Source organism: Myxine glutinosa, chromosome 2 (genome assembly GCF_964187855.1).
Source record: "Myxine glutinosa chromosome 2, kmMyxGlut1.1, whole genome shotgun sequence".
NCBI lineage: Eukaryota > Metazoa > Chordata > Myxini > Myxiniformes > Myxinidae > Myxine > Myxine glutinosa.
Genome location: NC_136262.1, coordinates 189849550 through 189865579, shown reverse-complemented (window position 1 = coordinate 189865579; position 16030 = coordinate 189849550). Strand labels below are relative to the sequence as shown.

The 16030-nt window shown below is 41.0% G+C and overlaps 1 protein-coding gene across 25 annotated transcripts in view; it reads right to left on the bottom strand.

Annotated features, from left to right (window-relative positions):
* Positions 1-3864: 3864 nt before the first annotated feature.
* The window catches only part of LOC137420979 (uncharacterized), a 136910-nt gene continuing 124744 nt past the window's right edge, over positions 3865-16030 (bottom strand). For 8 of the 25 annotated variants that reach the window (XM_068106550.2, XM_068106556.2, XM_068106552.2 and 5 more), the window contains 3 exons: positions 8864-9010; positions 4295-4398; positions 3865-4111 (listed from right to left, as the gene is read on the bottom strand). In XM_068106550.2, the coding sequence (XP_067962651.1) occupies positions 3994-4111; positions 4295-4398; positions 8864-9010 (369 nt within the window). In that variant the 3' untranslated portion in view covers positions 3865-3993. The remainder of the gene's footprint in view (positions 4112-4294; positions 4399-8863; positions 9011-16030) is intronic. The other 17 variants (XM_078772102.1, XM_078772103.1, XM_078772101.1 and 14 more) reach the window with 3 other exon arrangements.

Below are 16030 nucleotides of genomic sequence, written 5' to 3'. Positions count from 1 at the left end.
GGCCGGACCTGTGGGCAGCGGGCAATTGGCAGCTCCATCACGATAACGCACCCGCCCATTCTTCACATTTGATAGAGTTTCTTGGCCAAACACAACACACCTGTGCTTCGTCAGGCTCCCTACTCTCCCGACATGGCTCCGTGTGACTTCTGGCTTTTCTCCAAGCTGAAAATGCCCCTGAAAGGGACCAGATTTCAGTCCAGAGAAGACATCATGCGGAATGCGACGGACCAGCTGCGCGCCATCCCAAAAGAGGTGTTCCAGCGCTGCTTCCGACAGTGGCAGAACCGTTGGGAGAAGTGTTTGGCAGCCCAAGGGGACTACTTTGAAGGAGATTAGTGTAAGTTTGTTGTATCTGGATACGAGTATTTTTTATGAACAAAGGTCGGATACTTTTTGAACACACCTCGTGTGTGTGTGTGTGTGTGTGTGTGTGTGTGTGTGTGTGTGTGTGTGTATATATATATATATATATATATATATGTGTATATATATATATATATATATATATATATATATATATATATATATATATATATATATATCATGAGGGGTTTGGCCTGAGAGGGCGGAGGAAAGAAACTTCGAGGAGGTTCAAGACGATTCTAGGGTGTGGCCTATAAAACCCGTTGCCTCAGCCCCCACCAGAGAGATGCGTAAGAGTTCAGTTGAGGAGGAGGTGAGTTGCGCTGAACCAAGTCAGGCTTGCGGTTCTGCCGAGAAAGAGACGACGCTGTCCAGCCCCGCCCCACACACACAGTCACGTGCAAAACGGGGTAAGTTCCGTCACGCGGTAAGTACACCCCATGCAAAGTTGTGACTTTTTCAACATATTTGAACATACAGCTATTTGATCTTCATTTCAACAATATTGATAGATAAAGGTGATATAATATCACAAATATCATGAAACATTTACATTTTGTTGTCCATTGTATAATTTAAATAAACAAATGCAAATTTCGCATGTGGAAAAAGTAAGTACACCCCGACATTTATCACTACTTCAAATACCTAAAATTAGAATCGGGTGCGCCAGCTCAGGTGCAAATGATTAGAACATCGTTGGAGAGGATCTTGGAGGAACCTGTCTCATTCAAACCTCAGACATTTAGTTTGGTTTGCTCTTTGTTGTTGAAGTGTGTGGCGTCACCATGCCTAGATCAAAAGAGCTCTCTGAGGCCTTCAGAAAGAAGGTTATAGATGCCTACGGGTCTGGGAAGGGATTTAAAAAGATCTCCAAACAATTTGAAATCAATCACTCGACTGTCCTGAAGATCATCTACAAGTGGAGAAGATTCCAAACAACTGCCAACTTGTTCAGGCCAGGCCGCCCCAGCAAGTTCAGCCCGAGAGCAGATCGCAAGATGCTGAAAGAAGTCTCAAAGAACCCTAGAATGTCATCACGGGACCCACGGGTAGATCTTGCCACTGTTGATGTCAAAGTGCACGAGTCTACCATTAGAAAGAGGCTGCACAAATTTGATCTACATGGGAGGTGTGCCAGGAGGAAACCTTTGCTGTCCAGAAAGAACATCAGGGCAAGACTAAAGTTTGCCAACGAACACGAGGCAAAGACCAGCAGTTCTGGAACAATGTGCTCTGGACAGATGAGTCAAAGGTAGAGCTATTTGGCCACAGTACCAGAAGACATGTTTGGTGAAAACCAAAGACAGCATTTGACCACAAGAACCTGATACCAACTGTAAAGCATGGTGGTGGAAATATTATGGTTTGGGGCAGCTTTGCTGCATCAGGGCCTGGGCAGCTCACCATCATAGAATCCACTATTAATTCTTCATTGCACCAGAGGGTGCTTGAGGATAATGTAAGGCCATCTGTCGGAAAGTTGAAGCTCAACCGAAGGTGGACCTTCCAACATGACAATGACCCTAAACATACCAGTAAATCCACCAAGGAATGGCTGAAAAGAAAGAAATGGAGGGTTCTGGAATGGCTAAGTCAAAGCCCGGATCTAAATCCCATTGAGATGTTGTGGGGGGATTTGAAACGAGCTGTGCATGCAAGAAACCCCTCAAACATTGCACAGCTGAAAGAATTCTGCATTGAGGAGTGGGCAAAAATTTCTCCCAATCTATGTCAGAGACTGGTCGACAGTTATAAGAAACGCCTACTTGAGATTATTTCTGCCAAAGGGGGCAATACCACCTATTAGAGCCAAGGGAGTACTTACTTTTTCCATATGTGAAATTTGCATTTATGTTTATTTAAATTATACAATGGACTACAAAATGTAAATGTTTCATGATATTTGTCATATTATATCACCTTTATATATCAATATTGTTGAAATGAAGATCAAATAGCTGTATGTTTAAATATGTTGAAAAAGTCAAAACTTTACATGGGGTGTACTTACTTTTTCACGTGACTGTATATATATATGTTTGTGTATGTACATATTTATATATATATATATATATATATATATATATATATATATATATATATATATATATATATATATATATATATATATATATATATATATATATATATATATATATATATATATATATATATATATATATATATATATATATATATATATATATATATATATATATATATATATATATATATATATATATATATATGTATATATATATATATATATATATATATACACACACATGCAACGACAGTGATATATATATATCATATATATATATATATATAAATGCACACTGATGCACACAATGCCAAGAACATATATAAATGCACACTGTGAAAATTACATGTTCAGCAACAAAGGAGGCCAGGTAATGAAAGGTTGGTGTGCCCGATCCTGGCCCACGGGCTGTGGGTTGAAAAACCCAGCTCTATAAGGATTGGTTGTCCAACCTCTGTTTACTTGTCTGTCCAAACCCTGAAAGAAATGCTGCATTCCCTTGAGCCCCACGTCCTGTCACACAACCTGTCTTGGGTGGACCACATCTGTCAACTGGCATATTAGGCTGGCTATGACGCTTTGTAATTCTTGGCACAGAGTCCATTCTGAGTTACGCAAAGCTCATCACAGTGGAGAAGGCCTTCATCCAAAGTACCACGGAGTTGGGCTTCCCTCGTATCTGTTGCAGGTGCTTCCCCTCGTGGTCTTGACAGGAAGTGAGGTCTCATGGCTTACTTCTTACCCACCACAGGCAGGTTTCCATCAGCTCACTTTTGGAGTAGTACCACCTCCTCGCTCTTCCTTACCTGCAGTGTTCACAAGTTCTTCCCCAAATCTAGACCTGGTTTCACACCCAAATTCTAAGATGGATGCTTACCTCCATTCCTCTCATCTGTGAAATAGATTCCTTGTATCCATTGCCTCATGCTCTTACATCTATCCTTAGAGTGCCATCCATCTTTCTGCCACCTACCCCCACCAAACTCAACTCTCAGACCTCCTCCCCCTCCAATTCTTGCCACTCAACTCGTTTACAACATATCCAAGCATTTTTGCTGCCAGTTTCCCTTTTTATCGGTCTAAAGCTGTTGGGCTCTGTCATGTACGACTGCCAGAACCCTCTATAGAAATAAGAACGACCTTTAGAGGCCATTTTTCCCCGCGGAGGTTGGCCTTTTTCGGCCACCTTGGTGCCCTTTTTGAAGCAATGTTTTACAGCCGGATGCCCTTCCTGCCACCAACCCTGTTTGTCGCCTATTGCGACACGCTAGGAATTCAATATTGCCAGGACCCTCTATCACAAAATAAAATAAAAACGCTGAGCTCAATCTAACCTGCTAATTTCTAGAATCCAAATCCTTGTTGGTCAACAAAAACTCAGTAGAAATTGTTAATTTTTATAGAACCAATTCAAGGGGATAATCTGTACTAAAAATAAAAAGAAAATAAAGTAATTGTAAAGAAATTTATTAGTTTAGATTGTTTTTAAAACTGGGATATAACTGATGAAACCAACTTTAACTAGCATTCCAGTATTATTGGTCAATGGATTTGATGATGCCGAAGAATTTCCAGTCAGGTCAGCTTTCAAAGATCAGCTGAGCTTCAATGTCCACCCGGCAAATGGGACACCTCTTGTTGGTAAGCAGCCATTGGTCAACACAGAGTTGATGGAATAAGTGCATGCATGGCAGCCGCCTGCGGGATGGAAAAGGCACAGAGGCGTTTGAGCACACATGTAAGGTACACAGTGTCAGAATGTGCAACCATATTTCATTTCACCTTTGACAATATTCCGTCACTACATTTTCATGCACAAACATATTCAAACGAGCATCAATGTTCCTCTCGACCGACACAAGCATTCTTAGTTTCCATTACCGGACATCTTCCCCTTCTTCGATAATCGAGAGGCAGATGGTACACTTTTCATCGTTGTCATCAACTCCACCTGTTCCTCCCTCACGCTTGACCATCTGAGATTTCTGTTCGCACACAAACTTCGCGTCAAGTATAAAATCCAATCAAAAAATAAGATCCCGACAAGATCTGTCATTGTGAAGCAATTTGTTTAACCTTAGAATAAACGCCCACAAACTTACCATAGTTGTGGTGTACAAGTCGATACTTTGTTTTCCCCGGAAGTCCGTGATTCGACTTAATACTCGGAATATATAATTATCTATGGTTTAAAAGAGTGCGAAAAATGATTGCTGTAGTTTGTTTTACATACTGTACTTCTATGATAACATACATGTTGAAAAGCTATTTACATTCCAAATTTATCCAAAAGGGTTGGCGTCAGGAAGGGCATCAGGCCATAAAACACTGCCTCAAAAAGAGAACCATGACAATTACAACTACATATGGGCAGGGTACAGCCCGAAGTACCCCGTGGGGGACCCCACTCCCTCTCGTCAAAAATAAACGTGGGGAACCCGATCGAAGCAAGGGTGGAAATCACTCCATTTATGACGACTAAACGTCTGATGCCCGACGTGGCGATCGGTTTCTGAGATTTGGGACATGGAATGTAGGGACAATGGACAGGGAGATCAGGAGAAGTGGTAGAAGTATTGGTCAAAAAAAGAGTGGAGATATGTTGTGTGCAGGAGACGAGATGGAAGGGAAGTGGTGTGAGAATGGTGAAGGGTAGGCAGGGACAGAAATACAAGTTTGTGTGGCAAGGGTGCCTGGAGGGCGTGAATAGTGTTGGTGTCCTGTTTTCTGAGGAGTTTGTAGACAGTGTGGTGAGTGTGACAAGAGTGAGTGAAAGGTTGATGATGGTGAAAATGAAGATTGGAAAGCTCTTGGTGAACGTCATCTTGGGATATGCTCCGCAGGTTGGTCGGAGCGATGAAGAGAAGGACAAGTTCTGGTGTGCGATAGAGAAGCTGATGGAAAACGTGAAAGATGAGGAAGTTGTTGTGGTAGGAGGAGACCTAAAAGGACATGTGGGAAGGAGTATGGACGGTTTTGAGGAAGTTCATGGGGGTTACGGATATGGTGTGAGGAATGGAGAAGGTGAAAGGATTTTGGAATTTGCTGATGGAGCTGATTTGTAATACTCAATTGCAGAAAGCAGATAATAAACTTGTTACATACACGTCAGGTGGGTCGACGACAACCGTTGACTACCTGATGGTGCGTAGGCGAGATAAGGGGCACCTCCGGGACACAAAGGTGATCCCGGGGGAGGAGGCTGTTTCACAGCATCACTTGGTTGTCTGCGACATAAGGGTGAAAGGTGCGAGGAGAGCTCGGCGGGTGAAGTACCAATCGAGAATGAAGGTGTGGAGGTTGAAAGAGGCGATGGTGAGGGAGGCATTAAAAGAGAGGCTGAGTATGGTAGAGGATGATGTGGTTGAGCTTGAAAGTAGTTGGATGTCAATGAAAGATAGTCTGTTGGGAGCCGTTGGTGAGGTATGTGGATGGACAAAAGGACCACCGAGGCACTCGGATACATAGTGGTGGGATGATGAAGTTGGAAAGAGGATTGACGAGAAGAGGAAGAAGTTCAAGGAGTGGCAGAAGGCGAAGGGTACGGGGGCAGAAAAAGCAGAGCATGAAAGTTATAAGGCAGCCAAGAAGGCTGGAAAGAAAGAGGTAGCAAAGGCGCAGGAGGCATGTAGGAAAATGTTTGGAGAACGCTTGGATTCGGAAGAGGGTCAGAGAGCGGTATTCAGGATTGCAAAGCAGATAGCGAAAGAGAAGTGTGATGTGATGGGGGTGAGTTGCTTGAAGGATGAAGTGGGACAAATCATTGTGGACCCAGATGGAATTAAAGGAAGATGGAAGAGATATATGGAAATGCTGTTGAATGCAGAGAATGAATGGGATGGCAACATAGAGAGTAACCCAGTTTTAGGACCGGCAGAGAAGATAACTGAGAAGGAAGTTGAGGAAGCGATAAAAGCAATGAAGAGTAGAAAAGCGGGAGGGCCAACGGGAGTTGTGGGAGATAAGTTGAAGGCAGCAGAAAGTTGGGGTGTGAAGAGAATGACAGAGATCTGTAATCTGGTGGTGAAAGAAGGCCGCATTCCAGTGGATTGGGAACTGGGTACCCTCGTCCCTCAATACAAGGGGAAAGGTGACCCTCTGGACTGTGGCTCGTATCGAGTGATAAAGTTATTGGAGCATGGAATGAAGGTATTGGAAAGGGTGTTGGAGAGGAGGATAAGGAAGAAAGTGAAGATTGATGAAATGCAGTTTGAATTTATGCCAGGAAGAGGAACGACAGACCCGGTTTTTATTGTAAGGCAGTTGCAGGAGAAGTACATGGAGAAGAGGAAGAAGTTCTTTCTTGGGTTTGTTTATCTGGAGAAAGCATTCAATTTGGTTCCACGTGAAGTGGTGACATGGGCATTGACGAAGTTAGGAGTGGAGGAATGGTTGATCAGAGTAGTAATGGCAATGTACAAAAGAGCGCACACAGCTGTAAGGACGAAGGACGGGAACAGTGGTGAGTTTAGAGTGAGGTGGGAGTGCATCAGGGGTCGGTACTAAGTCCACTACTATTTGTAGCTGTGATGGAGGTGCTGGCTCGGAACATAAAGGAGAGTTTACCGTGGGAGTTGTTGTATGCAGATGATCTGGTGTTGATTGCGGAAAGTATGGATGGACTGAAGGAGAAGATGAACAAGTGGAAGGAATGTATGGAGACAAAAGGTCTGTAGGTGAATATCGGAAAAACGAAGGTGATGGCAAGTGGTAAAGCATGTGGTGAGGTGGAAAGAACTGGGAAGTGGCCATGTGCTGTGTGCAGGAAGGGTGTCGGAGTGAACTCCATTCAATGTATATTGTGCGCTGAGTGGATTCATCAAAAAAGTAGTGGTCTGAGAGGGTCATTAACCAGTGTGGCAGCTACATTCAAATGTAAGGTGTGCACAGAGGGAGCTGCAGATGGAGGAAATGTTGAGTTGGATCTTGGAGATGGCGTGAAGCTGGAAGGTGTGAAAACATTTTGTTACCTAGGAGACATGCTGAATGGAGAAGGTGGATCAGACTCGGCAACGGTTGCTGGAATGAGATGTGCATGGAAGAAGTTTCGGGAACTGAGTGGCGTGCTGACGAGGAGAGGAGTGTCGTTGAAGCTGAAGGGAAAGGTGCATGCTGCATGTGTGAGAAGTGTTATGATTTATGGGAGCGAGACATGGGTAATGAATATGAGCAGCAACGTAGGCTGGAAAGGGTGGAAATGCGAATGGTTCGGTGGATGTGCGGAGTGTCGTTGTGAGAGAGGAAAACAAATGATGAATTGCGAAAGATGATGGGAATAGAGCCTGTGATGGATGCTGTGAGGTTGAGATGGTTTGGTCATGTGTTGAGGAAGGATGAAAGTGACTGGTTGAGAAGAGTAATGGAAATTAATGTCGAAGGAAGTAGAGGATGGGGAAGACCGAGAAAGACTTGGTTGAAGATGGTGGAAGAAGAAATGCGGGCAAGGGGTTAACAAGGAGAGATGCAGAAAATAGGGCAAAATGGAGAAGATCGTCATGGGGCCCGCAAGGCTAACCCCTGCTCTAGCAGGGAAAATGGCCTTAAAATGCATGTTATTGTTGTTGTTGTTTGATAACAAACATGTTGAAAAGCTATTTGCATTCCTAATTTGTCCGAAAGGTCGGCCAAAAGCAATTCAAATATGCACAGAACCGCTCATTAATATTCATGATCCTGGAAGTAGTCAGGGAGGAATGAACACCTCTATTGTTCTGATTGACAATTTTGATAACGACTACATTGTAGATCTAACTTTGCCTTGTACTCCAAATCGACTTATACACCAAAAAATACGGTAAATTACAGCTCTGTACTCCAATCTCAATAGATTACAAACATATCTTGATGGTTCCAGAACATGTGTGACAAATTTTGGAATAATAGACTTCCAAGCAGCAAAGGCCAAGACAATGTCCTGAATCAGAAAATATAAAATAATATTGATAAAGGATTGAAAATATGCATGAGAAATGTGCCATCCAGAATATGCTAGCACAGTACCTTCATCATATTATTAAATGCCAAACAAATTCTTAACGGATACCAAGCCTGTTTTACAATCACGAGGCAAGGGGTCAACACGGCCTGTTTAACATCCCGGGTGAAAGATGACGTACATTGAGTTTTGGTTCGTTGCAATGATTTTATGTGGATCTGAGCCAAAAAAATAAAACATGCACAACTCAAACAGCACACGGTAGAGAGCATGCCTCCGCCAGGCTGAACAGTTTATGTTTTGTATCCCACTAATAGGCCAGATCTAGATTCGGACCTGAACCAAAATCTAATCGATTTGTTATTGTCACACACCCCACCTATCTAACAAGTTTCATCGGAATCTGTCCACAACTTTTTGAGATATCCTGCTCACAGACATAGACAGAGACAGACAAGTGTGAAAACATAACCTCTGTCCACCTTTGGTGGCAGAGGTAATTAGTAATTACGTACATAAGCGAAAGCACGTACATAAGCACCGACATCATTCTCAGTGATCAGGCACTTCTTGTACTTGTGGGGATAAGTGTGCCTTTCAATTGTGCTCTGTGATGCACCGCGGTTGACGCTTGCCAAGCGATCCAGCTGTAACAGGTCCTGCTGGGAAAAGGGCAGAACGGAAGACCATGTTGGGATAATGTCACAAAAAGTACAAGTACTGTAGTGATGAAGCCACATCGTTAACACCATGTTGCTGCATTCTATGCAAAAATATGAAGTGTAGAAAGATGGGACTTTCAAATAATTGCAAAAACAACGTGAAAAAGTCAATGGACTTCTGAAGCACACGAGTTGCACCGCTATCTCGGATAACAATATACAGTCACGTGAAAAAGGAAGTACACCCCATGTAAAGTTTTGACTTTTTCAACATATTTCAACATACAGCTATTTGATCTTCATTTCAACAATATTGATAGATAAAGGTGATATAATATAACAAATATCATGAAACATTTACATTTTGTAGTCCATTGTATAATTTAAATAAACATAAATGCAAATTTCGCATGTGGAAAAAGTAAGTACACCCCTACATTTATCACTACTTCAAAAACCTAAAATTAGAATCAGGTGCACCAGCTCAGGTGCAAATGATTAGAACATCGTTAGAGAGGATCTTGGAGGAACCTGTCTTATTTAAACCTCAGACATTTAGTTTGGTTTGCTCTTTGTTGTTGAAGTGTGCGGCGTCACCATGCCTAGATCAAAAGAGCTCTCTGAGGCCTTCAGAAAGAAGGTTATAGATGCCTACGAGTCTGGGAAGGGATTTAAAAAGATCTCCAAACAATTTGAAATCAATCATTCGACTGTCCGTAAGATCATCTACAAGTGGAGAAGATTCCAAACAACTGCCAACTTGTTCAGGCCAGGCCGCCTCAGCAAGTTCAGTCAGAGAGCAGACCGCAAGATGCTGAAAGAAGTCTCTAAGAACCCCAGAATGTCATCACGGGACCTGCAGGTAGCTCTTGCCACTATTGATGTCAAAGTGCACGCGTCTACCATTAGAAAGAGGCTGCACAAATTTGATCTACAGGGGAGGTGTGCCAGGAGGTAACCTTTGCTGTCCAGAAAGAACATCAGGGCAAGACTAAAGTTTGCCAATGAACACCGAGGCAAAGACCAGCACTTCCAGAACAATGTGCTCTGGCCAGATGAGTCAAACGTAGAGCTATTTGGCCACAGTACCAGAAGACATGTTTGGCGAAAACCAAAGACAGCATTTGACCACAAGAACCTGATACCAACTGTAGAGCATGGTGGTGGAAATATTATGGTTTGGGGCAGCTTTGCTGCATCAGGGTCTGGGCAGCTCACCATCATATAATCCACTATGAATTCTTCATTGTACCAGAGGGTGCTTGAGGATAATGTGAGGCCATCTGTCGGAAAGTTGAAGCTCAACCGAAGGTGGACCTTGCAACATGACAATGACCCTAAACATACCAGTAAATCCACCAAGGAATGGCTGAAAAGAAAGAAATGGAGGGTTCTGGAATGGCCAAGTCAAAGCCCGGATCTAAATCCCATCGAGATGTTGTGGGGGGATTTGAAACGAGCTGTGCATGCAAGAAACCCCTCAAACATCGCACAGCTGAAAGAATTCTGCATGGAGGAGTGGGCAAAAATTTCTCCCAGTCGATGTCAGAGACTGGTAGACAGTTATAAGAAACACCTACTTGAGGTTGTTTCTGCCAAAGCGGGCAATACCACCTATTAGAGCCAAGGGTGTGCTTACTTTTTCCACATGCGAAATTTGCATTTATGTTTATTTAAATTATACAATGGACTACAAAATGTAAATGTTTCATGATATTTGTTATATTTAAGGCCGAAAAAGGCTTTAGGCCGAAAAAATATATATTTCCGGTCTCTGGTCAGCGCGCGCATCGATTTTGACCCTGCGCATCAACAATTTATTTTTTCAAATTTCCAACGGTACCGACAACAGCGCGCTCGATTTGACCCTGTTGCTGCCGGGCCAGCGCGCTATCTCGGGAAATACGGGTCTGTGAGGGTCGCCATTAGTATCGACGTTCGCGCACGGCTCTCCCCTACAAAACTACGTTTAGTTTTAGATTTGTCCAAATCCAACCAGCCGTTCCAAAGATATGAGTAGTTTTGTGTGTCGTGACGTCATGCATCCAATCAGCTGGATGTTGTCATTTATTGAAACGAAGACGTTCTTTGTCGGGTTCGTGTGAAGCAACCAGAAGGCCTAGAGAGCTGCGGGTGGTCTCGTTAGTTAGGCCTGGATCCTACCTCGTTTGTCATGAAGTTGTAAGTGTCTGATAATCTGGTGCACTGGGAGAAGAGATCGTGGGAGACCATCGGCCTGTTAGACTACTTGCGCATGTGCAGTGTTGACGCGATCGACGCATTGGAATGTTTGACAGTACAGCGAGGCGATCTCGAGAACGAAATGGCAGTCTATCATATGCTTGAAGAACTTAATGATTTTCAGAATAAATACATTTTAAAATAACTTAAGCTTGTGTTCATTATTTACAAAAAGGCCTTCCAGTCCCATTGGACTGGTAGGCCTTTCGAGTCTTTACACTGGCTGCGCTCCTTGAATCTTTACACTGGCTGCACTCCTTGAGTCTTTACACTGGCTGCCTGTCTCTGCTCGTGTGCAATACAAAATTTGCACACTATGTTATAAATCATTGTGTGGAACGGGACCTCACTATCTCTCTGATTTGCTCACTCTCCATGTACCTCGGCGACGGCTTCGTTCAAGCGACGACTCTATGACCTTAGAGCCGCCGCGCACCAGCACCAAGTCGTTTGGCGAGAAATCCTTTTCCTTTGCTGCACCTCTGCTCTGGAATGACTTGCCTTCCTCTGTTCGACATGTTGACTCTCTTCCTGCCTTTAAAACCTCCCTCAAAACCTATCTGTTTCACAAGTCTTTCAAAGTCCAAATCCTGTTTTCCCTTTGGTTTGAGGTGGGACGGAGATCGAGAGTATGTCTGTGCACGTGTGCGGGGGAGGGAAGGAGAGGAGGGGGAGAGTACACATCTGTGGGTTTTGAATGGGGAGGGAGAGGAATAGGACAAGAGTGAAGGTGTGTCTGTGTGTGTTTGTGTATGTGTGTGCGGTGTGTGTGCGTTCGCATGATAATGTAAAGCGCCACGAGGGTCGTTAACTCTGCTTGATGGGGCAAAATAAGACTCCTTTATTGTACACCGCACCTTTCCTATGCCATCTCCAGGCATTGCAAATCGTCATTGCTGGGCACCGAAGGGGGCTCGGCAGTGACGCACGCTGAAAGGGAGTACTCAGTTTTCACTCTCGTTGTTGTACACCGCTCCTTTCCTCTGCCATCTCCAGGCATTGCAAAACGTCATTGCCGGGCACCGAAGGGGGCTCGGCAGTGACGCACGCTGAAAGTGAGTACTCAGTTTTCACTCTGGTTGTTTGTTTTCTTGCTTTCTTTCTTGTTGTACACCGCTCCTTTCCTATGCCATCTCCAGGCATTGCAAATCGTCATTGCCGGGCACCAAAGGGGGCTCGGCAGTGACGCACGCTGAAAGAGAGTACTCAGTTTTCACTCTGGTTTCTTGTTTGTTTGTTTTCTTTCTTGGTTGTCCGGACGATATCTCAGCCATCCTTTGAGCTAGGAAGCTGAAATTTCGGCACAGTCGTGAGCAAGTCCTTTGTCAAATACGGTATTTTTTGTTTTTTGAATAATCAATTAATTGAGGAGTTATTTAATTATTAGCGTTTAATTAAGTACTTATTTAATTAATTAAATTTCATTTCTCTTCTGACCATTATTAACTCAGGCACCTTTTGAGTTAGGAAGCTGATATTTGGACATGCCAATGACCAGGTGATTTGGCTGCAAAGGATATTTTTGATTTATTAATTAATCAATTAATCGATTAATTATTTAATTATTCGATTAATGACCCAAAAAAATTTTTTTTTTAAGTTACAGATTCTGATGAAATAGTGGTAGTTTATGTGTTCTCTGACCAAATTGATTACCAATTTAATTTTTTTATGATTATTATTTATTTATTTTCATTATTAATCATTTATTTATTTTCTTTCTCATTTGGCCAATATCTCAGGCACCTTTTGAGCTGGGAAGCTAATATTTGGACATAAGTGACCAAGTGATGTGGCTATCAAGGATATTTTTGATTTATTGATTAATCATTTCATCTATTAATTATTTATTGATTAATCGATTAATTATTTATTGAGTAATCAATTAATTATTTAATTTTTTATAAATGACTTATTTAATTAAATTTCTAAAAGATACATCTTCGGATGAAGCACTAGTGGTTTAGTTATGCGATTAGCCAATTGATTATGAAAATATTTTGTGATAATCTTTTATTGATTTTAATTATACAATTAATCAATCAATTAGTGTACACCTCTCCCTCCCAATGCAGCCTTAATGAGCTGCACTGCGGTATTGCCGGGCGCCGGAGGCGCCCCGGCAATGCCGCGCTGCAGCATATTTAATTATTTGGCATGGGGCGGTGTACTTTGAATGTATGTGTACTTGTTGTACACCGCTCCTTTCCTATGCCACCTCCAGGCATTGCAAATCGTCATTGCCGGGCACCGAAGGGGGCTCGGCAGTGACGCACGCTGAAAGAGAGTACTCAGTTTTCACTCTGGTTTCTTGTTTGTTTTCTTGTTTTCTTGGTTGTCCGGACGATATCTCAGCCATCCTTTGAGCTAGGAAGCTGAAATTTCGGCACAGTAGTGAGCAAGTCCTTTGTCAAATACGGTATTTTTTGTTTTTTGAATAATCAATTAATTGAGGAGTTATTTAATTATTAGCGTTTAATTAAGTACTTATTTAATTAATTAAATTTCATTTATCTTCTGACCATTATTAACTCAGGCACCTTTTGAGTTAGGAAGCTGATATTTGGACATGCCAATGACCAGGTGATTTGGCTGCAAAGGATATTTTTGATTTATTAATTAATCAATTAATCGATTAATTATTTAATTATTCGATTAATGACAAAAAAAATTTTTTTTTTTAAGTTACAGATTCTGATGAAATAGTGGTAGTTTATGTGTTCTCTGACCAAATTGATTAATAATTTAATTTTTTTATGATTATTATTTATTTATTTTCATTATTAATCATTTATTTATTTTCTTTCTCATTTGGCCAATATCTCAGGCACCTTTTGAGCTGGGAAGCTAATATTTGGACATGAGTGACCAAGTGATGTGGCTATCAAGGATATTTTTGATTTATTGATTAATCATTTCATCTATTAAGTATTTATTGATTAATCGATTAATTATTTATTGAGTAATCAATTAATTATTTAATTTTTTATAAATGACTTATTTAATTAAATTTCTAAAAGATACATCTTCGGATGAAGCACTACTGGTTTAGTTATGCGATTAGCCAATTGATTATGAAAATATTTTGTGATAATCTTTTATTGATTTTAATTATACAATTAATCAATCAATTAGTGTACACCTCTCCCTCCCAATGCAGCCTCAATGAGCTGCACTGCGGTATTGCCGGGCGCCGGAGGCGCCCCGGCAATGCCGCGCTGCAGCATATTTAATTATTTGGCATGGGGCGGTGTACTTTGAATGTATGTGTACTTGTTTTCTTGTTTGTTTGTTGTACACCGCTCCTTTCCTATGCCATCTCCAGGCATTGCAAATCGTCATTGCCGGGCACCAAAGGGGGCTCGGCAGTGACGCACGCTGAAAGAGAGTACTCAGTTTTCACTCTGGTTTCTTGTTTGTTTGTTTGTTTTCTTGGTTGTCCGGGCGATATCTCAGCCATCCTTCAAGCTAAGAAGCTGAAATTTCGGCACAATAGTGAGCAAGTCCTTTGTCAAAAACGGTATTTTTTGTTTTTTGATTAATCAATTAATTGAGGAGTTATTTAATTATTAGCGTTTAATGAAGTACTTATTTAATTATTTAAATTTCATTTCTCTTCTGACCATTAACTCAGGCACCTTTTGAGTTAGGAAGCTGATATTTGGACATGCCAATGACCAGGTGATTTGGCTGCAAATGCTATTTTTGATTTATTAATTAATCAATTAATCGATTAATTATTTAATTATTCGATTAATGACCAAAAAATCTTTTTTTTTATAGTTACAGATTCTGATGAAATAGTGGTAGTTTATGTGTTCTCTGACCAAATTGATTAATAATTTAATTTTTTTATGATTATTATTTATTTATTTTCATTAGTAATCATTTATTTATTTTCTTTCTCATTTGGCCAATATCTCAGGCACCGTTTGAGCTGGGAAGCTAATATTTGGACATGAGTGACCAAGTGATGTGGCTATCAAGGATATTTTTGATTTATTGATTAATCATTTAATTGCTTAATTATTTATTGATTAATTATTTATTGATTAATCAATTAATTATTTAATTTTTATTAATGACATTTAATAAAATTTCTAAAAGATAGGTCTTCGGATGAAGCACTTCTGGTTTAGTTATGCTATTAGCCAATTGATTAAGAAAATATTTTGTGATAATCTTTTATTGATTTTAATTATACAATTAATCAATCAATTAGCGAACACCTCTTCCTCCCAATGCAGCCTCTATGAGGTGCACTGCGGTATTGCCGGGCGCCAGAGGCGCCCCGGCAATGCTGCGCTGTAGGATATTTCATTATTTGGCATGGGGGCGGTGTACTTTGAATGTATGTGTACTTGTTTGTTTGTTTGTTTGTTTCTTGGTTGTCCGGACGATATCTCAGCCATCCTTTGAGCTAGGAAGCTGAAATTTCGGCACAATAGTGAGCAAGTCCTTTGTCAAAAACGGTATTTTTTTTTTTGATTAATCAATAAATTGAGGAGTTATTTAATTATTAGCGATTAATTATATACTTATTTAATTAATCAAATTTCCTTTCTCTTCTGACCATTAACTCAGGCACCTTTTGAGTTAGGAAGCTGATATTTGGACATGCCAATGACCAGGTGATTTGGCTGCAAAAGATATTTTTGATTTATTAATTAATCAATTAATCGATTAATTATTTAATTATTCGATTAATGAGATTTTTTTTTTTTTTTTTTAAGTTACAGATTCTGATGAAATAGTGGTAGTTTATGTGTTCTCTGACCA